This window comes from Oncorhynchus nerka, linkage group LG19, assembly GCF_034236695.1.
Source record: "Oncorhynchus nerka isolate Pitt River linkage group LG19, Oner_Uvic_2.0, whole genome shotgun sequence".
Classification (NCBI taxonomy): domain Eukaryota; kingdom Metazoa; phylum Chordata; class Actinopteri; order Salmoniformes; family Salmonidae; genus Oncorhynchus; species Oncorhynchus nerka.
The window spans coordinates 2,973,483-2,996,328 of NC_088414.1; the positions used below are offsets into that span (position 1 = coordinate 2,973,483).

Sequence of the window (22,846 nt, forward strand, 5' to 3'; positions counted from 1 at the left end):
CTATGGAGACTGTCTGTGGGACCATTAACAATATATGAACACAACTATGGAGACTGTCTGTGGGACCATTAACAATATGAACACAACTATGGAGACTGTCTGTGGGACCATTAACAATATATGAACACAACTATGGAGACTGTCTGTGGGACCATTAACAATATATGAACACAACTATGGAGACTGTCTGTGGGACCATTAACAATATATGAACACAACTATGCTTTTCTATAAAGAAAAAAAACGTCCAAACAGCCCTTAAAAAAATTAGTTTCTTTGTTTACAGTATTTGTCATTCAAAGCTTTAATAGCTGAAGACAGTGATACAAATGTGTTTCATACTATCCTGGTAGTTTTTACTTGATGAAAAACAACCAAAGCTTGTTATTTTGAACAACCCGGAGAGAAAAAGTGGTGTTTTTCTTTCTAGCCTAGGCTTACCGTTGAGTGTTTCCAGTGCAGGATGATCTCGGGAATGTTATCGGCGGGGTGCAGTAGGTGGTAGTCTCTCCACTCGTTCCAGTCGATGGTCATCGTGCCATTCTTGTCCATGCTGTTGACAGAGAAACAGAAAAGACCAGAACCATTACAATGTAGCTTTTTTACAGCTTATATTCTCTTTTGTTTCATATTTCTTTTGTTTGTTTTTGTGTGTGTGTGTGTGTGTGTGCATACGTGTGTGTGTGTGTGTGTATGTGTGTGCATACGTGTGTTTGTGTGTGTGTGTGTGTGTGCATACGTGTGTGTGTGTGTGTATGTGTGTGTGCATACGTGTGTTTGTGTGTGTGTGTGTGTGTGTGTGTGTGTGTGCCTGAATTCAGAAGCAGTATGCTCACACATGCACACCTTTTGGATAAAAGGATCAAAGCCTTTAAGTGCTGCTTTTTTTATCTTTCCGAATTGAAGCATGAAATGGGCATTTTGTGTGTTGGGAATCATTTCAGTACTCTTCTTAATTTGGATTTTTTTCACAAGCAATTGAAGGGATGCGCAGCTTTTTCTGTCGCTTTCTTTGTAATAATGAGAAGAGAAAAAAAGGGCAGAAACACAGTAGAACAAGAAGCGAAGACGATGCATTGGTTTGCGACAGGTAGGGCAAGCAGACGGAGAGGATTCCATTACTTACTACATTATTCTGAGACCAGCAAGAGGTTGAAAGAGAGAGAAAAGGGAGAGGGGAGGCACAGAAAATGAGAGGACAGGGAGAAGCACACATTCACACACACTTAGAACTAAAAAGAAAGAAGGGGGATATCATGGAATCTTAGTGATTCCATACTGGGCATGGTGGTAAATGGCTTAATATGTAACACAAATAAAATGACATCTACATATTGGTATTAAAACAAAGATGCAACACTTCACTTCAGTCAGAGAAGAAAATAACACTAGGTTTATATTAACCAGAGTAAATTATAGTTTCCTCCTCTAACCAATATGCCTAAAAAGTGTGCTTCCTTATATCTATTAAAAAGGCCAAGCCTCAAAAAAGCCATGACAGCATAGGAGTGTCAGCTCTGACCAGGGCTAGCAGGCAGTATCCCGGTGCTTGGAGGGAAACACTTCTGTGGAAGGTTCTGGTGGACTCGAGATAGTTGACTCAAGCATCTAGCTAACCGCCAGTGGTAAAAAGACAACACTGAATTAGAGGTGAAACGGAGAAAGGGGGCAAAACAGTAGAGAGAGTATGAGGTAGAGGGAGTATGAGGTAGAGGGAGTATGAGGTAGAGAAGAGACCAAATGCATGCTGGACTGACTAACAGACAGACACTTAGCTCAGAGATGTTAACCCCAGTTCACAGCCTTACCCTGCTGCTCAGAGATGTTAACCCCCAGGTTTTAGACAAGAGTGTTGGTGAGACAGGAGACACAGAGATGTTAACCCCCAGGTTGACAGCCACCCTGCTGCTCAGAGATGTTGACAGCCTTACCTTTTGAGGACCTTCTCTGCCTGCTGCTCAGAGATGTTAACCCCCAGGTTGACAGCCTTACCCTGCTGCTCAGAGATGTTAACCCCCAGGTTGACAGCCTTACCTTTTGAGGATCTTCTCTGTCTGCTGCTCGGAGATGTTAACCCCCAGGTCTCGAAGGGACTGCATGATTTCCTGCTTGTCAATACGACCTGCGGGGCAAAAGAGTAAACATCAACATCAGCCACTCGTAAGGGATCTCACTGACCGGATATCATATCAAAGTTTTTACTACCAGCTTATAAAATAGTACCTCAATGTAATAGACCTAAAGGCTGCATCTCCTCAGTTAATGGCATTGTGCATGCACAGCTAAACCCAATGCATAATCCCCCCCCCCCAAGTGAATAGTACAGCAGAGCACTTTGTAGGCTAAACCGTGGTTTAAGACAAACATAGTGATACAAGTGAATGCATTCAGTGGTTGTGTGGCTCCGGCCTATGCGGCCCCTCTCTCTGTGTTCCTACCATCGTTCTTAGTGTCCAGGCTTTTGAAGACCAGCCGGAGCTTCTTCTCGTGGTCTCTCAGATAGTGGACAAACTCTTCGAAGTCCAACTGGCCGTCCAGGTCCTTATCTCCCGCTTTAACTATTTTCTGTCAGAAAATAAGGAGAGGATTTTTACACTTCGATGAGAATTTAAATATCAATTTAGATACAGGCTGAAGAGTAGCAAGGATATAACTGTAGGTTTAAAAAGAAAATGGATGATTCTCAAGGGGAAATTGAAGCCTATGTTCAGTTAAAAGTATGACAAAAGGTGAGCCTGTTACATTTGAATAAGGAGACCAAGACAAAGAGATGGACTGAGTGATTTGAGGACAGGAGTGTAGATCAGTGAGTGGAAGGTTACAAACACAAGCCACCTGGGTCTTGTTTGCTCCAGAGTGGTCACATAGTGGACATCACCTGGTCCACCTGCTCCATTAGTGTGGATTGTTTAGACCAGGGCAGCCTAAATTTCAGTTTGTTTCTACCTGGTAGTTAATTGCACTCACCTGGTGTCCCAGGTTTGAATGAATCCCTGATTAGAAGGAGAGGATTGAAAACCCTCCAGGACTGGAATTGGGCAGTCCCGGTTTAGACCCTCACAGGTATGTTGAACTCTAGCTCAGGCCTAGCTAAAAGGAGCACACAGGCTGTTCAATCCATTTAGTTTATTAATTCGACCATAAAATTTTTTAAAAAAAAAAGCCAAACATGCACATGGAGGATAACACCTAATAAAGCCTGGGACTTATTTCCATGGTGGTCCAGTATGGCATTGAGATAAAACATAAAAAAACAATAAAGCCTGGGACTTATTTCCATGGTGGTCCAGTATGGCATTGAGATAAAACATAAAAAACAAAAGAACAACATCATTGCAGTTACATCGTAGGGGTTATTCACATGGGCACAGAAGACCAACATATTTTCACTTTATTTTTAAAGCTGCCCAGAGAGGACATTGTTTTTATAGGCAGAGGCAACTCATTCCATTCTGAGGCTCCATTATACAAGAAAGTACCCTTTCCCAGCATTACTCCTGCACCTGTATAAGCCCACATCAGCAACACCTGCTCTGGTGCTGTGATTGTGTGCATCCCTAACACGAGGAAAGTAATCACTTAGATATCTGGCGCAGGACCATAAATACTCCTGTAAACCAAACATTGTCTAATCTTGGACACCCTAGCCTCAACAGGCAGCCAGTTTAGTTCCTGAAAGCAGCTCCTGCCTATGTGGATACATGGACTCGCCTTCAATTACTACCCTGATCAGCTTATTCTGGGCTCTCTGGAGCTTCCCCATCATACATTTAGATAATCCCCCAAACCAGGAAGTAATAGCGTAGTCAAAATGGCATTGAATGAGGGCTGTGGCTCTTTCATAGAGTCCTTTTCAAACAGTTTGTACTTTCTAGACAAAAACTTAGTCCAGGCATTAACCTTCCCTAGAACTTTATTGGCCATGCTCACACCTACCAAGCTTCCATCAAGGATACATCTCAGGTAGTTTTAGTCAGCACCTCACCCCCTAACTCCACTCTGATTTCAGTGGACCTACTCAATGTAGGCCTGGATCCAAAAATAATTGCCTCAGTTTTAGCCAAGTGCAGAGATCGCTTATTATCTCCAAGCTAGAGGTCGGAATGGCCGATTAATTAGGGCAGAGTTCAAGTTTTCATAACAAATCGGAAATCTGTATTTTTGGGTGCCGATTTGCAGAAAAAAAAAAAAAAACGTTTTTGAATAAAAAAAAACAACCTTTATTTAACTAGGCAACACATTCTTAATTTCAATGACAACCCACCGCTTCTAGGCTAACTGCCTTGTTCAGGGGCAGAACGACAGATTTTCAACCTTGTCAGCTCGGGGGATCAAACTAGTCCAACGCAATAACGACCTGCCTCTCTCGTTGCACTCCACAAGGAGACTGCCTGTTACGCGAATGCAGTAAGCCAAGGTAAGTTGCTAGCTAGCATTAAACTTATGAAAAATAATCAATCAATCATAAATCACTAGTTAACTACACATGGTTGATGATATTACTAGATATTATCTAGCGTGTCCTGCGTTGCATATAATCTGACTGAGCATACAAGTATCTGACTAAACGGTGGTAGGCAGAAGCAGGCGCGTAAACATTCATTCAAACAGCACTTTTGTGCGTTTTGCCAGCAGCTCTTCGTTGTGTGTCAAGCATTGCGCTGTTTATGACTTCAAGCCTATCAACTCCTGAGGTGAGGCTGGTGTAACCGAAGTGAAATGGCTAGCTAGTTAGCGTGCGCTAATAGCGTTTCAAACGTCACTCACTGTGAGCCTTCTAGTAGTTGTTCCCCTTTGCTCTGCATGGGTAACGCTGCTTCGATGGTGGCTGTTGTCATTGTGTTTCTGGTTCGAGCCCAGGGAGGAGTGAGGAGAGGGACGGAAGCTATACTGTTACACTGGCAATACTAAAGTGCCTATAAGAACATCCAATAGTCAAAGGTTAATGAAATACAAATGGTATAGAGGGAAATAGTCCTATAATTCCTATAATAACTACAACCTGAAACTTCTTACCTGGGAATATTGAAGACTCATGTTAAAAGGAACCACCAGCTTTCATATGTTTTCATGTTCTGAGCAAGGAACTGAAACATTAGCTTTCTTACATGGCACATATTGCACTTTTACTTTCTTCTCCAACACTTGTTTTTGCATTATTTAAACCAAATTGAACATGTTTCATTATTTACTTGAGGCTAAATTCATTCTATTGATGTATTATATTAAGTTAAAATAAGTGTTCATTCAGTATTGTTGTAATTGTCATTATTACAAATAAAAAATAAATAAAAATTGGCCGATTAATCGGTATCGGTGTTGAAAAATCATAACCGGTCAACCTCTACTCCTCTAATGTTAGTAAGCTCTGTGCTAAGTATGCTCTCCAACATAGTTTACTTTTGTGAGACACCAGAAGTGTAGTCATCCGCACGAAAAGACGGCAAAGAACAAGCATCTTTCATATCGTTAATATACAGTAAAACAGAGGCCCAAGCACTCTCCCCTGCGGAACGCCACAACTCATTGGATTTGCCTGAGACAGTGAACCATTAACCTCTTCTACTTGCTCTCTACCTGATAAATAAGACTTTACCCAGCCTAGAGGGATACTGCTTAACCCCAGTGCCTCCAGTTTGGAGATTAGGAGACAGTGGTTAACTGTATCAAAGGCCTTCTGTAGGTCAAGCAGTACCATTCCACAGAGATTTCCCTCATCAATCTCTTTCCTGATGAAGTCAGTGAAGTAGACATGAATCAGTGGTGTATGTTTTTCTAAAAACCAACTGAAAATCATGCATTAGAATGTTTGTTGATATATTTATATATTCATTTGCTCAAGCACAACTCTCTACAGGATCTTTGATGTTACACTTTATCCCCTTCTTATAGAGGTATAACTTTAGCTTGCTTCATGTCTCTGGTGAAAGATGCCCTGTTCAAGAGAGAGATGAACAATATCTGTAATACAAAGGCCAATTTGCTCAGCAGAATCTGAGAAACCTTGCAGGAATATTATCCAGGCCTGTGGCTTTAAGCTCTGCTAGCTTCTTGATGCACCCATCCCATTTTGTCAACATCCGCTGAATTGCAGAGCGCCGAATTCAAATTAAATTACTAAAAGTTTTTAAATTTCATGAAATCACAAGTGCAATATAGCAAAACACAGCTTAGCTTGTTGTTAATCCACCTGGCGTGTCAGATTTAGTTTATGTAAGGACATCTCTCTCAGTAGACAAAACATTAAACAGCTAGCAGCCAAGTAGATTGGTCACGAAAGTCAGAAAAGCAATAAAATGAATCGCTTACCTTTGATGATCTTCAGATGTTTGCACTCACGAGACTCCCAGTTACACAATAAATGTTCCTTTTGTTCCATAAAGATTATTTTTTATATCCAAAATCCCTCCATTTGGTTGGCACGTTATGTTCAGAAATCCACAGGCTCGAGTGGTCACGACCGGGCAGACGAAAATCCAAATAGTATCCGTAAAGTTCGTAGAAACATGTCAAACATTTTTTATAAATCAATCCTCAGGTTGTTTTTACAATATATAAATCGATAATATTTCAACATGACGAAAATTTCTTCAATAGGAGAGAGAAAATGTCTGCTCCACTCTGTTGCGCATGCAAAATGCTGCTGGCACCCAGCCATCCAATAATGCTGCCAATCCAACATGACTTTTGCCGTGTTCAAAACAACTGAGAAATCTCAGACTTCAGTGAATTCAAGACAACTGGGAACTGGGGGAGGGGGAGAATGAGCTCCGACTGGGAAAATATGTTTTGAACGGTAATCCAACTCGGAATTCCAAGTTGGGAATATCATTTTGGGTATTCGTGTGGAAGCTGTAGGTACTGCAACCTCGGCCTCATTTAATCCGGTTCACTTTGAACAATTCCTGGAAGTAGCGCATGGATATTTATTTCCATTTTCAGTGATCAGATTTTCCTGCACTTTTCGATGAAACGCACGTTCTGTTATAGTCACAGCCGTGATTTAACCAGTTTTAGAAACGTCTGAGTGTTTTCTATCCACACATACTAATCATATGCATATACTATATTCCTGGCATGAATAGCAGGGCGCTGAAATGTTGCGCGATTTTTAACAAAAAGCTGCGAAAATTCGCAACTTCCCTAACAGGTTATGAAAGAAGAATTCACTACAAAACAGTTCTGAGATCTTGGATGTGAAAACTTTGATGCTCAACATATCTTTGAATTATGCTAGAACCTTATTATCCCAAGGTCTCGAAATGTCAAGGAAATAACCGTATTGACAGAATACTACTATTCTTCATCGCCACACAATAAAGTTGTAACCCCCTCATAATTACAGTCCTGAACATAAACATTAATAGTAAGGTTCCATGTCTAAATTCTGTACATTATGCTTGCATTCGGACGAAAAGCAGCATGTCCCTGCTTTGAATAAAATAATGAGTCAGAAACATGGTGCATCCCCTGTTGGACAATATAAGAAGTACCAGAAAACATTTTCATTAAGAGTCACAAGACAAGAGCCACAAGTCATGATGAGAAAATGCTGTGAAATCCCATTCACAGAAATAAATGAGATTTAGAGACAGAATGATGTCTGTGTGTCAAGTTTCCCATCTGGGAGAATCACCACACTTCCTTCAACTATAATCCCCCATCAACCCAAATCTCATTACCGTGAAGGTTAGGCTAAGTGTCAAAACCATTAGCCATTTCCCGGGCTTAGGCTACTTCTCCATTCAATAAATGATGCACTATATAATAGGATACCCTCTATTTTTGCTTCGAGGGGCGCTCGTGAGCCAAAAGGAATCCCTGAAATTAAACCTCATTGATACACACGGTATGATGTTAAAGGCCACATATCCTACTGGGGAAAACAATGGGGTCTCGCCATTACATATAGCCTAACATGCTGACCAAACTACCCGCGTTAAATGTTATTCCATATTTTCATCCAAACTGCTCGTGGGCATTTGCGTAGCCAGGCGCTAAAATAGACGCTTGACGCACTGCAAGTCCCTCCTCTCCCATCTACTCATTGCTTTTTATGAGCATATACCCATGTGGGTGATTGAAAGATGAACGAGGTCCACACTCGTCCAGTTGGTGGCGGTAATGTTCCTTAAAGTTGGTAGCAAACGGCCATATAAAAGTCACAGAAGAATGAACAAGGAGAGATTAATCAAAGAAAACAAACTAAAAATAAATGTATCTGAATTAATTGTGGGTGTAGAGAACACAATTGTGTGACTCAATTCTACAAAGATCCAACAAAAAAATTTAACATATGCATTTCAGATAAAATAATGCATGGATTATCTCCCAGGACAAATTAACTAGCAACAGTAAGCAAGCTAAATGGCCATGAATATTTCAACCTGTCCTCAAATTAATATACACTGCTCAAAAAAATAAAGGGAACACTTGAACAACACAATGTAACTCCAAGTCAATCACACTTCTGTGAAATCAAACTGTCCACTTAGGAAGCAACACTGATTGACAATACATTTCACATGCTGTTGTGCAAATGGAATAGACAACAGGTGGAAATTACAGGCAATTAGCAAGACAAAGGAGTGGTTCTGCAGGTGGTGACCACAGACCACTTCTCAGTTCCTATGCGTCCTGGCTGATGTTTTGGTCACTTTTGAATGCTGGCGGTGCTTTCACACTAGTGGTAGCATGAGACGGAGTCTACAACCCACACAAGTGGCTCAGGTAGTGCAGCTCATCCAGGATGGCACATTTTTAATTGTACCTTTATTTAACTAGGCAAGTCAGTTAAGAACAAATTCTTATTTTCAATGACGGCCTAGGAACAGTGGGTTAACTGCCTGTTCAGGGGCAGAACGACAGATTTGTACCTTGTCAGCTCGGGGATTTGAACTTGCAACCTTTCGGTTACTAGTCCAACACTAACCACTAGGCTACAATGCGAGCTGTGGCAAGAAGGTTTGCTGTGTCTGTCAGCGTAGTGTCCAGAGCATGGAGGCGCTACCAGGAGACAGGCCAGTACATCAGGAGACGTGGAGGAGGCCGAAAGAGGGCAACAACCCAGCAGCAGGACCGCTACCTCCGCCTTTGTGCAAAGAGGAGCACTGCCAGGGCCCTGCAAAATGACCTCCAGCAGGCCACAAATGTGCATGTGTCTGCTCAAACGGTCAGAAACAGACTCCATGAGGGTGGTATGAGGGCCCGACGTCCACAGATGGGGGTTGTGCTTACAGCCCAACACCGTGCAGGACGTTTGGCATTTGCTCTTCACAGATGAAAGCAGATTCACACTGAGCAAATGTGACAGACGTGACAGTCTGGAGACGCCGTGGAGAACGTTCTGCTGCCTGCAACATCTTCCAGCATGACCGGTTTGGTGGTGGGTCAGTCATGGTGTGGGGTGGCATTTCTTTGGGGGGCCGCACAGCCCTCCATGTGCTCGCCAGAGGTAGCCTGACTGCCATTAGGTACCGAGATGAGATCCTCAGACCCCTTGTGAGACCATATGCTGGTGCGGTTGGCCCTGGGTTCCTCCTAATGCAAGACCTCATGTGGCTGGAGTGTGTCAGCAGTTCCTGCAAGAGGAAGGCATTGATGCTATGGACTGGCCCGCCCGTTCCCCAGACCTGAATCCAATTGAGCACATCTGGGACATCATGTCTCGCTCCATCCACCAACACCACGTTGCACCACAGACTGTCCAGGAATGGGCGGATGCTTTAGTCCAGGTCTGGGAGGAGATCCCTCGGGAGACCATCCGCCACCTCATCAGGAGCATGCCCAGGTGTATTAGGGAGGTCATACAGGCACGTGGAGGCCACACTACTGAGCCTCATTTTGACTTGTTTTAAGGACATTACATCAAAGTTGGATCAGCCTGTAGTGTGGTTTTCCACTTTCATTTTGAGTGTGACTCCAAATCCAGACCTCCATGGGTTGATAAATTTGATTTCCATTGATAATTTGTGTGATTTTGTTGTCAGCACATTCAACTATGTAAAAAAAAAAAGTATTTAATAAAAATATTTAATTCATTCAGATCTAGGATGTGTTATTTTAGTGTTCCCTTTATTTTTTTGAGCAGTGTAGTTGGTTCACAGTTGGTTTTGGTACTTTGACGTGCGTGTCATGAATGCGTCTGGTGGGGATAGACAAAATCAACATGCGCATGATGGCGCACACACGCGGGGAGCTGGTTTTGTTCATCATGTAACTTCACATAGGCCAATAATGTTCAGGCTAATTATCCTGTTTAAAATGGTGGTAAGAACATATTTGGCTATTATTGCTATGAACCAACTGAACCAAGTTATCATTGCGGCTGGACGGTCACAGCATTCGTCCTGAGATCATGTCTTCACAACAACCTTGTTTCACTCAGTCATCCCCCTAGTCACTTGAATAGAGGGTATTGGAGTTTGGCCAGGGCAGATTTAGCATAATGTGTGAGGAATCATTTATAACCGTTTTATGGCAGGTAAAATGTGTCATACCATACTGTAATGGAGGCACAAGGCAAGCAGTATATGAGAAGCATAAAGGCCAACTTTTCTCATCCCTATTTGGAGAAGTTCATATCAAACCCACGACCTGACGTTGGGAGGCACTCCAGCTACATTTACAGTAGAGCAGATAAGAGCAAAATGCATGCAGACATGCCTAAAAATAACTAAAAAAGCCAAGCAGGCATCACACACACACCAACTCAATTACAATGACTCAGATAATTGTACAAGAAAAGGTGCATAGAACAATGTCTCAGAGTGCAGTGGAGTAATGTGTACCTCAAAGGGGGGTCAAAATCAAAAGTAACAGTCAGTATCTGGTGTGGCCAGATACATGTACATACTACCTCAACTAACTGGTGCTCCCGCACATTTGACTCTGTACCGGTACCCCCTGTATATAGCCTCCACATTGACTCTGTACCGGTACACCCTGTATATAGCCTCCACATTGACTCTGTACCGGTACACCCTGTATATAGCCTCCACATTGACTCTGTACTGGTACCCCCTGTAGATAGCCTCCACATTGACTCTGTACGGGCACCCCCCTGTATATAGTCTCCACATTGACTCTGTACGGGCACCCCCCTGTATATAGACTCCACATTGACTCTGTACGGGCACCCCCCTGTATATAGTCTCCACATTGACTCTGTACGGGTACCCCCTGTATATACTCTCCACATTGACTCTGTACGGGTACCCCCTGTATATAGTCTCCACATTGACTCTGTACCGGTACCCCCTGTATATAGTCTCCACATTGACTCTGTACGGGTACCCCCTGTATATAGCCTCCACATTGACTCTGTACGGGCACCCCCCTGTATATAGCCTCCACATTGACTCTGTGCTGGTACCCCCTGTATGTAGCCTCCACATTGACTCTGTACCGGTACCCCCTGTATGTAGCCTCCACATTGACTCTGTACCGGTACCCCCTGTATATAGCCTCCACATTGACTCTGTACTGGTACCCCCTGTATATAGCCTCCACATTGACTCTGTACTGGTACCCCCTGTATATAGCCTCCACATTGACTCTGTACCGGTACCTCCTGTATATAGCCTCCACATTGACTCTGTACCGGTACCTCCTGTATATAGCCTTCACATTGACTCTGTACCGGCACCCCCCTGTATATAGCCTCCACATTGACTCTGTACCGGCACCCCCCTGTATACAGCCTCCACATTGACTCTGTACCGGCACACCCTGTATATATTGTTATTTTTTTACTGCTTCTCTTTAATTACTTGTTACTTTTATCTCTTATTCTTATCCATATTTTTTTTTTCAACTGCACTGTCGGTTAGGGGCTCATAAGTAAGCACTTCACTGTAATGTCTACCTGTTGTATTCGGAACATGTGACTAATAACATTTGATTTGCCTATTGGACTTCACTAGAATATGTTTTATTTGGTTTGTAACTTGTTGTGTGAGTAGTTGTCTCCTCACTGCTGTGAGAACCAGTCCTTCCTTGTCCAACTATCTCCAATTTTCCCCATATTCCCTCTAGGGAACCCCTTGTACCCTCCTGTTTATCTTCCTCTCGTATTGCCTAACCTCTGCTTGTCCTGTGAGATGGTCTCCTAGCACCTGATTTGTTTCTACCATATCAGCGCCCTTTGCCTGTCCCAGTCGCCATCCCAGCACCAGATCTGATGGACACGAGTCATGACTGGCTGTCAGTGTCAACTTCCTAGTTCTGTAACTAGTACTTCATGGCCAGAAATGTGTAGGAGGACAAATCTATTTTTGGATGGCAATTTAAAATGGTATTATCTTTATCTTAAAGTAAACCCTGGCAAAGCTGACATTCTTGAAGAAATACAATTGTCTTGTGTTAGTAGCTTAGGCCTACACACAAAAAATGGATGTCAGTTTGCCATAAACCCAAATCAGCAGACAGACGCAAACGCCAAATAAAAAAAAAAGTGAATCCTCTGAACATTTTACAAAAGAATTTACTGGAAGAACTGTGCAAATGCAAAGTTCGGTAACAGACTTTTTGGGGAAATCTTATATATTTTTATGGGACAACATTTTCTAAAAAAAAAAACTCTTGAATATCTGCTCAGAATCTAGATTCAAAGATGTCTGCTGACATAACACAGAGTTTGAGAAAATCTATTTCCGTTATTGAACTACAGTAAAGGGATTTACACCCACTAACATAATGTCATCATGGGTCCATGATCTGTACGACACAGAAAAGCATTATTATGGATATGAATGTCATGCTCTTTATGGTGATGTGCCCTAAATAACGTACACAAAAAAATGGTAGAAATATGCAATATCCTCCTGGGCATATTATTATACACCACTGGCTGTTCTTTTAATGAGCTCCGCCACCAAACAAAACCAAATTTAGTAGCCTATCTGAACCAATCATAGGCATCAATGTTTCACAAGTTTGGACATCAAAGCACAGCACAGTAGAGTATAGTCAAGTAGAGTATAGTTCAGTACATTATAGTGTACTTAACGTGTGTGCTCTACTGAACTCTACTCCACTCTATTCTACAAAAACGTGTGAAACAGACGTCTATGAATGGTTCAGATTTGGTCTCGTCTAGATCGGACCAAGTCTGAACCAGTCATGGAGGTCGATGTTTGGGCCAAATTAAGTAGGGTCCAGAAATCTGTGGATGTTGAAATCAAGAACAGGGCGACTGACCTAATTGAATCTACCTTTCAACATCCATAGACGTGCGGTGTCGGTTGGTGCTCAGTGGGTGACGATGCTGGTTACAGTAACTGAAAAGAGAGGGGGCTCATGGGTAGGTGTCTGTAAGAGCAGGGAGAGGTTGTCCAGACTTTTCACACTCTTGCTTTGACCACCAGATGACTATGAAATTTCACAATGTGTCAACTTCATATTCGTCATCGTCAGCACCACCCCAACATCCATGGTTGATGTGGCGCCTAGTGGCAGCCTTGGTAGTTTACTCCTGTAATTTATCAATAATTATTTGATTCAAGTGTTCATGGTTTTTAAAATCAACCTTAAAAAAATACATTGATAGCTATTCATGTTTTGAATACAGAAATGTTGGTTATCAACATTGAATTGGTTTGGATATTTGACTACTTCTCCAATCAACTAGCTAGTTGTTTTGATTTGAGAAACCAGCTTAGATCTTCCCAGATCATCTCATCGCCTGGAGCCAAGGACCATTGTGTTTTTCATGTGTGCATGAAAACTCTGTCCAGCAGTTGAAGCAACCATTCTGAAACAATGTACAGAAAACGGCACACATGGAGTATTTCTCCTGTCTTATCCGGTGTCCTGTGTGAATTTAAGTATGCTCCCTCTAATTCTCTCTTTCTCTCTCTCTGAGGACCTGGGCCCTAGGACCATGCCTCAGGACTACCTGGCATGACGACTCCTTGCTGTCCCCAGTCCACCTGGCCGTGCTGCTGCTTCAGTTTCAACTGTTCTGCCTGCGGCTATGGAATCCTGACCTGTTCACCGGACGTGCTACCTGTCCCAGACCTATTATTTGACCATGCTGGTCATTTATGAACATTTTAACATCTTGGCCATGTTCTGTTATAATCTCCACCCGGCACAGCCAGAAGAGGACTGGCCACCCCACAGCCTGGTTCCTCTCTAGGTTTCGTCCTAGGTTTTGTCCTTTCTAGGGAGTTTTCCTAGCCAATGTGCTTCAACACCTGCATTGCTTGCTGTTTGGGGTTTTAGGCTGGGTTTCTTTACAGCACTTTGAGATATCAGCTGATGTACAAAGGGCTATATAAATACATTTGATATGATAATCTGTCATTTGGTCTGAGGAGTCCAAATTTGAGACTTTTAGTTCCAACCGCCGAGAAGGTGAAAATATTCTCTGTATTTTAGATTCCCACCGTGAAGCATGGAGGTGGTGGTATGATGGTGCTTTTCTGGTGACACTGTCAGTGAAGTATTTAGAATTTAAGGCACACTTAATCAGCATGGCTACCACAGCATTCTGCAGTGATACACAACCCCATCTGGTTTGTGCTTAGTGGGACTATCGTTTTTTTTTCAACAGGACAATGACCCCAAACACCTCCAAGCTATGTAAGGGCTATTTGACAAAGAAGGAGAGTGATTGAGTGGTGCATCAGATGACCTGGCCTCCACAATCATCCGACTTCAACCAAATTGAGATGGTTTGGGACGAGTTGAACCGCAGAGTGAAGGAAAAGCAGCCAACAAGTGCTCAGCATGTGTGAGAACTCCTTCCAGACTGTTGGAAAAACATTCCAGCTGAAGCTGGTTGAGAGATTGCCAAGAGTGTGCAAAGCTGTCATCAAAACAAAGGATGGATAATTTGAAGAATCTAAAATATATTTAGATTTGTTTAGCACTTTTTTGGTTACTACATGATTCCACGTATTATTTCATAGTTTTGATATCTCCACTATTATTCCACAATGTATAAAAAAGTTAAAAAATAAAATAAAGACCTTTGAATGAGTAGGTGTCCAAACTTCTGAATGGTACTGTATACTCATTAAGTATGTACTGTAGTATACAGTATATGTTAGTATGGGTATTCGAACACAGCTATTGTCATGTGGTTCATCAAAATTCTATCCAAATCTAAATGAAAATGCTAAACCTAAAAAGTTACTATTGCCATTGCAGACTATGTAAAAATAGCCTACAATAAAGCCCACAAATAATATTAGCAGGTATAAAATATCCTGATAAAAATAAATATACTTATTTATTGGATATGTATGGCCTGTCTGCAAAGAACTTGAAACATTGTATCAACTTGGGTCCAGCTGAAGCTTTAGCAAACTTGCAACATTGTAATTGGATAAAATATTCTGAGTTTCCCAGTCAGTGAGCTCCAGTCAGACACAGCTATAGGCTATTTGGTGTCAAGGGATAAGAAGTAATCTGGTAGGCCTATTTTACGATGTTTCCACTGGATCAGAGCATGACAGTTTTCCCATTTCAAGCTGAGTGGTTATCGAAAGGGCGAGTGCTGGAAAGATTTAAAATACATTGAGGAACTACTGTCATTCTCAATGGATGTCAAAACAGTTTGTTTGCTGTTTGAGGTGAAGAAAACATTCCTTTGAGAAGCTAATAATTGGATAGCTCAAATCACTGTGCCTGCAGCTTCCACAACCCCACATCAAAGTTAGATACTATTCATAACTTTTAAAACCATGACCGGAGAGAAAGCTGCTGTTTTTATGACAGAGTTCATGTTGAAGTTTTTATTCAGCACTGTTAACACTTTCACGAACCATAAAACATGCTTCTCCCTATAACCAACCAACACACTGCAGCTGCAAGGAATGAGCAGCCAAACGTAGCCTATTGATAAGCCTGCGTTTTATTATTTGCGGTTCATCATTTCTATTTTAATATCAAGGAATATTTGTGCATGAGGCAAAAATAATGCAGTGCGACTTGAGTTGACATCAGGTGCAAGACAGTGCCCACTCTCTCTGGTCAGTCTTACTGGAGGACGGGAGAGAGCAGGAACTGTGAGAGACAGGCCCTCTGCTTCTCTATCCCTCCAGTCGCTGAGACTGACCACCAGAAAAATCCAGTAAAACAAAAAAGATAATTATTTTGTATTTATGCTCAGCTGTGCCTCTTTAGTAACAACTGATTTATTTAAGTTTTTAAATATAATATGGTCTGAGAATAACAATATTGTCAGGTCAAGCAATTAGGCTACTGCACAAACCTCATTCCTACAGAACAGTTTTTATTTAGGGTAATGTTGCATAGGTGAACACTTTTTAAGTCATATTTTAAAAAGTTCATCTGAGTGGTAAATATTGGCTTGGTTTTTAACGACCGAAAGTGATAGAAACGGTTGCTGACTACTGCTTTACTTAGGAGCTTTTGCCCAGTGTTATAGAATAGATTATTATGTAAACACTGAACAGGGAGTCAACATTAAATCAGTTAATTCTGTCACAGTGTTAATGAGCTTGCGTGAACTTATTGTGTATCACCTTGTCCTTAAGTTATTAATCTTGAGAAAGATATAGCGCACTCGGAAAGTATTCAGACCCCTTAACTTTTTCCACATTTTGTTACATTATAACCTTATTCTAAAATTGGTTAAAATTGTTTCCCCCCCTCAATCTAAACACACTATCCCATAATGAAAAAGGAAAACAGGTTTAGAAATGTTCACTAATGTATTCAATGGAAAACAGAAATATAACATTTACATAAGTATTCAGACCCTTTAACTCAGTACTTTGTTGAAGCACCATTGGCAGCGATTACAGCTTCAAGTCTTTTTGGGTATGATGCTACAAGCTTGGCACACCTGTATTTGGGGAGTTTTTCCCATTTCTCTCTGCAGATCCTCTCAAACTCTGTCAGGTTAGATGAGCGTTGCTGCAGGTCTCTCCAGAGATGGTATATCGGGTTCAAGTCTGGGCTCTGGCTGGGCCACAAAGACATTCAGAGACTTGTCTTGAAGCCACTCCTGCATTGTCTTGGCTGTGTGCTTAGGGTCGTTGTCCTGTTTGAAGGTGAACCTTCGCCTCAGTCGGAGGTCCTGATGGCTCTGGAGCAGATTTTCATCAAGGATCTCTCTGTACTTTGCTCTGTTAATCTTTGCCTCGATCCTGACTAGTCTCCCAGTCCCTGCCAGTGAAGAACATCCCCAAAGCATTAATATCAATATTGGTTTCATCAGACCAGATAACTTTGTTTCTCATGGTCTGAGAGTCTTTAGGTGCTTTTTGGCAAACTCCAAGCGGGCTGTCATGAGCATTTACTGAGGAGTGGCTTTCATCTGACCACTCTACCATAAAGGCCTGATTGGTGGCGTGCTGCAGAAATGGTTGTCCTTCTGGAAGGTTCTCTCATCGCCAGAGGAACTCTAGAGCTCTGTCAGAGTGACCATTGGGTTCTTGGTCACCTCCCTGACCAAGGCCCTTTCCCCCGATTGCTCAGATTGGCCAGGAAGCCAGCTATCGGAAGAGTTTGTGGTTCCAAACTTCTTCCATTTAAGAATGATGGAGGCCAGTGTGTTCTTGGGGACCTTCAATGCTGCAGAAATATTTTGGTACCCGTCCCCAGATCTGTGCCTCGACACAATTCTGAGCTCTACGGACAATTCCTTCGACCTCATGGCTTGAGCTATGGGACCTTATATAGACAGGAGTGTGTCTTTCCAAATAATTTCCAATCAATTTAATTTACCACAGGTGGACTCCAGGATCTCAATGATGATCAATGGAAACAGGATGCACCTGAGCTCAATTTCAAATCTCATTGCAAATGGCCTGAATACTTCTGTAAATAAGGTATTTATGTTTCTTATTTATAATAAACTTGCAAAAAAATCTAAACCTGTTTCGCTTTCATTATGAGGTATGTTATGTAGGTTTAAAAAAAAGAAAGGTTAATACATTTTAAAATAAGGCTAACTAACAAACTGAATAATGTTAAGGGTCTGAATACTTTCCAAAGGCACTGTAATAAAACGACACACTTACCATAAGCTCGAGTTCTGTGCGATGAACGCCCAGTTTCTTGAGCCCAATGGACAGGTCGTTGACGCAGATGCCCCCATCACCATTCACGTCCAGGACTTGAAACAGCACTTTCAGTCTGTGGTCCTGCTCGGGTCCACCACAAAGTTCGCATAGATACGATGGTTCACAGGAGTCATCACAGGAACCTGTGTTCACCCCTGACAACGGCCGAGCCCGAGGTGGGGATGAGAAGGATGGACCCCCAGTATCCTCGACCCCGCCACCTGGGTCAGAACCTCCGTGCGCCTCATCTGCTTGGCATTGACAAAAGACCCCGCTGAGCAAGGGGGACACGAACGACCCTTGCTTGTGCATCATACGGATGGAACCAATATTATCAAACTATTACAATCGATAGCCGATATTTTACTATATCTGCCAAATATGGACAAGTCTATTTTAGCCACCACGTCACGTGCGTTCTAACTAAATTGCTCAGAAGGACTGCTAAAAGTAGTGCAGACTAAACAGTCAAATGTAAACTTTGCAATGTAACTATCTCATTCCACCGTTATCCAGGTTTGGCCCATAACGGTTGACTTCTTTAATTCTCTGCTAACTCGGTTGGCGTACTAGCAACCGGCAAAATAGCTAGCTAGCTAACGTTAGCTATTTTAGCTACGTCTGCCAGCTGAGAAGTGATGAGGTGGATGCTGAGCCGCGTTACAATGTAACTTAGTCAATATACTGTAAATTTCAACAAGTTTTTGTTGTAATGTGCCACGAAAGTCACTTCAGTGATACCTTCTACTGGTATTGGAGATTTCCACTGCCCTTTCTTGGCTATAGCCGGCGAATTTCCTCCCGTTTGACTTGGCAGTTGGATTGATAAGTGATTCCACAAACCCAAAAAAGCCGGTGCCGTAAAGGACTCTTCCTGCCTACTTTAGCATTTTCAACCTAGGGTTCCTGCCAGGAAATGACTAGTGAATAGGGAGGGTGTTGGAATGTGCATGATGGATAGGTCCAGTAGCCAATCACCATCGTTGATGTAAATTTTTGAAACAGAACGAAACCGGTTAAAATGAATCCATAAATGAAAATAAACTAAGCGCATGAAAAAACATCCACATTACAACACAGCCTACATTCATATTCATGCAATGTTGACATTTTGTCAATTTGATTATGTTTTTTACTACATGGAGCGAGAAAATGACTTTAATTGGGATAAACAATTGGCATTTGGTTTAGCCAACCGCAGCAGGCAAAACGGGAGGAATGTAACCAACCACAGTGCTACGTTGGTTGGTTCTGCGGAGTTCTAATCACAACGAACGTAAGCGTTGTTTGTAGGAAGAAGCCGATTCTGGAAGCCATTACGTTGCGCAGATCAATTGAGTAAATCGTACTATTTTACGTACAATACGCACAATTATTTAAAAGAAACAGCAATTTATGCATCGAATAGCAAAAAGAGAAAAATATTTTTTCTGAGAGAGAGGTCGAAATTATTGTGGAGGAAATTGAGAAACAAAAGCACATACTCGTTCACACTCACATATAGCAAAGAATAACGCGTGGATAGAAATCCTGAAGAAGGTGAACGCTGTAACAACCTGCCCAAGAGAATTGGCCGAGGTCAAGAAGAAGTGGTCGGATATGAAGACCGAGGTGAGGCGCAAAGTGGCACAGGCGAGGGCGGCAATTGAGGACACCACTACCGACTGCACTTCGGTTCCCGTTATCCTCACTGCTATGCAGCAGCGTATTTGTAACCTCTTGGGAGAGGCGACTATCATCAGTTTACCTGCTGGAGACCCAAATGCTGAGATAACTTTACCTGTTACTATGAGCTCAGTCACCACCGTGACTCATACGTTTCTAACCAGGCTGCAATGACTTTGGCAAGGAGTGCTAGAGCAAATTCCAGTTTTTCAAAGCTCCAATTTTCCACATTACTAGTATAAAGATAACGTTATTTATTTATGTCACAATAACCATTTATTCAGGTTGCCACCCCAAATGAAAGGGAAAACAGTGCTTTAATACATTGCTTAACCTATTCAAAACACCGTTTCTGATATTTGTAGGCCTTCAGACAGCTTCAGCATCATGCGAGGAGACGAAATCCCTAGATGGTAAGTCGTTTCTTCGGTTTGAAGTGTCTGGTTCTGTAAATTGTTATGGAGGCAGTTGCAAGGTGAACTATACAGGGTGAGCCAGCACTAACACATATGATTCAGCTAATCAAGGTCTTAATTTGCATAGTAGAATCAGAAGTGTTCGTGCTAGGCTGGAGAAAAATCTTACACAGCCTGTAGCTCTCTGGGACCAGGAGTGAAGAATCCTTTTCTAACAAGCTGTCTGTCTTTTTTTCCACCAGTCGAGACCACGTACCACACTCTGGAGGAAGGCGGCATGGTGGAGTACTGCACCACCACCGAGGCCACACCCACCGTGGTGACCGCCATGGAGTCGCATCCAGTGAAAATGCTGGCGGCAGTGTCTTCGACCCAACCGCCCAGCCAGGCCAAGCCCCAGGAGCTGAAGAGCCGCATTGCCCTCAACTCGGCGCGGCTCTTCCAGGAACAGCGGGTCACCAATGTGCACGTGAGGCAGATCGCTCAGCATCTGGAGAACCAATTACTTCAGATGATCCGTAGGTCCCAGGAGGCGCAGCCCTATGCCCAGGAGAGGCAGGCCCAGGCACTGGAGTGCACCCAGGCAGCCCTGCTGGCCCTGGTTCAGATGATGAGGCCGGCTCTTAAAGACCTGAGGAAGTTCCTGCAGAGCGGGACTGACAACTCCAACAACTCGGGGGACTCTTGCAGAGGGCTCGCAATAGAGGCCCAAGATCCCGTTGCCACAGCCAGCCGAGGATGAACAATAAAGTGTGTGTGAGAGAGAGAGTGTTTGTGTGTGTGTCTATGAAATGTGTTTGTGAGCTTGCTCATGCTTGTATGAAATATGATAACTTTGAGAGAAAGATAACTGTAATGAGTTCCCTCAGAATGAGCATGCACAGAGGTTTAGTGTTATAGTTCTAGATAGAAATAAGTTGCTGTAATGGTTGTAAAATGAAGTTCACATTTTCCATTATGGATTTGTATAATTGACTAGCCATACTTGCTAAAAAGAGTATATAAAATCTTCAAAAACATATTATTCTTAGAAGAGCTAAATTGACCCAGGCAGGGCTGTTTTTGATTTTTAATTTTATAATTGAAGTGCGAAGGAGTGCGAAGGAGCAAAAAAAAAAATTACAGTAGGGAAAGAGGTAGTTGTTTGGGCTAAATTATAGGTGGGCTATGTACAGGTGCAGTAATCTGTGAGCTGCTCTGACAGTTGGTGCTTAAAGCTAGTGAGGGAGATAAGTGTTTCCAGTTTCAGAGATTTTTGTAGTTTGTTCCAGTCATTGGCAGCAGAGAACTGGAAGGAGAGGCGGCCCAAGAAAGAATTGGTTTTGGGGGTGACTAGAGAGATATACCTGCTGGAGCGTGTGCTACAGGTGGGAGATGCTATGGTGACCAGCGAGCTGACATAAGGGGGGACTTTACCTAGCAGGGTCTTGTAGATGACATGGAGCCAGTGGGTTTGGCGACGAGTATGAAGCAAGGGCCAGCCAACGAGAGCGTACAGGTCGCAATGGTGGGTAGTATATGGGACTTTGGTGACAAAACGGATGGCACTGTGATAGACTACATCCAGTTTGCTGAGTAGGGTATTGGAGGCTATTTTGTAAATGACATCGCCGAAGTCGAGGATTGGTAGGATGGTCAGTTTTACAAGGGTATGTTTGGCAACATGAGTGAAGGATGCTTTGTTGCGAAATAGGAAGCCAATTCTAGAATTAACTTTGGATTGGAGATGTTTGATGTGGGTCTGGAAGGAGAGTTTACAGTCTAACCAGACACCTAGGTATTTGTAGTTGTCCACGTATTCCAAGTCAGAGCCGTCCAGTGATGTTGGACATGCGGGCAGGTGCAGGCAGCGATCGGTTGAAGAGCATGCATTTAGTTTTACTTGTATTTAAGAGCAATTGGAGGCCATGGAAAGTTGTATGGCATTGAAGCTTGCCTGGAGGGTTGTTAACACAGTGTCCAAAGAAGGGCCAGAAGTATACAGAATGGTGTCGTCTGCGTAGAGGTGGATCAGAGACTCACCAGCAGCAAGAGCGACATCATTGATGTATGCAGAGAAGAGAGTCGGTCCAAGAATTGAACCCTGTGGCACCCCCATAGAGACTGCCAGAGGTCCGGACAGCAGACCCTCCGATTTGACACACTGAACTCTATCAGATAAGTAGTTGGTGAACCAGGCGAGGCAATCATTTGAGAAACCAAGGCTGTTGAGTCTGCCGATGAGGATGTGGTGATTGACAGAGTCGAAAGCCTTGGCCAGATCAATGAATACGGCTGCACAGTAATGTTTCTTATCGATGGTGGTTAAGATATCGTTTAGGTCCTTGAGCGTGGCTGAGGTGCACCCATGACCAGCTCTGTAACCAGATTGCATAGCAGAGAAGGTATGGTGAGATTCTAAATGGTCGGTAATCTGTTTGTTGACTTGGCTTTCGAAGACCTTAGAAAGGCAGGGTAGGATAGATATAGGTCTGTAGCAGTTTGGGTCAAGAGTGTCCCCCCCTTTGAAGAGGGGAATGACCGCAGCTGTTTTCCAATCTTTGGGAATCTCAGACGACACGAAAGAGAGGTTGAACAGGCTAGTAATAGGGGTGGCAACAATTTTGGCAGATAATTTTAGAAAGAAAGGGTCTAGATTGTCTAGCCCGGCTGATTTGTAGGGGTCCAGATTTTGCGGCTCTTTCAGAACATCAGCTGACTGGATTTGGGAGAAGGAGAAATGGG

At 42.8% G+C, this 22,846-nt stretch overlaps 2 protein-coding genes across 2 annotated transcripts in view; one reads left to right on the forward strand and one right to left on the reverse strand.

Annotated features, from left to right (window-relative positions):
- Positions 1-18,951, reverse strand: part of LOC115147099 (calcium-binding mitochondrial carrier protein SCaMC-2-like) — a 41,729-nt gene extending 22,778 nt beyond the window's left edge. Inside the window, exons 1-4 of the mRNA XM_029689103.2 lie at positions 18,000-18,951; positions 2,439-2,565; positions 2,035-2,122; positions 442-553 (exon numbers count right to left, since the gene is read on the reverse strand). Coding sequence (XP_029544963.1) covers positions 442-553; positions 2,035-2,122; positions 2,439-2,565; positions 18,000-18,356 — 684 coding nt within the window. The 5' untranslated portion in view covers positions 18,357-18,951. The remainder of the gene's footprint in view (positions 1-441; positions 554-2,034; positions 2,123-2,438; positions 2,566-17,999) is intronic.
- A 604-nt stretch (positions 18,952-19,555) lies between these two features.
- On the forward strand, positions 19,556-21,097 carry LOC115146968 (nuclear apoptosis-inducing factor 1-like; the record flags this gene model as incomplete). Its single annotated transcript, XM_029688964.2, is given in 4 exon segments — positions 19,556-19,652; positions 20,072-20,119; positions 20,365-20,797; positions 20,799-21,097. Coding segments are annotated over 4 exon segments (651 nt in total), but the record flags the coding sequence as incomplete, so codon positions are not given.
- Between the last annotated feature and the right edge of the window lie 1,749 nt (positions 21,098-22,846).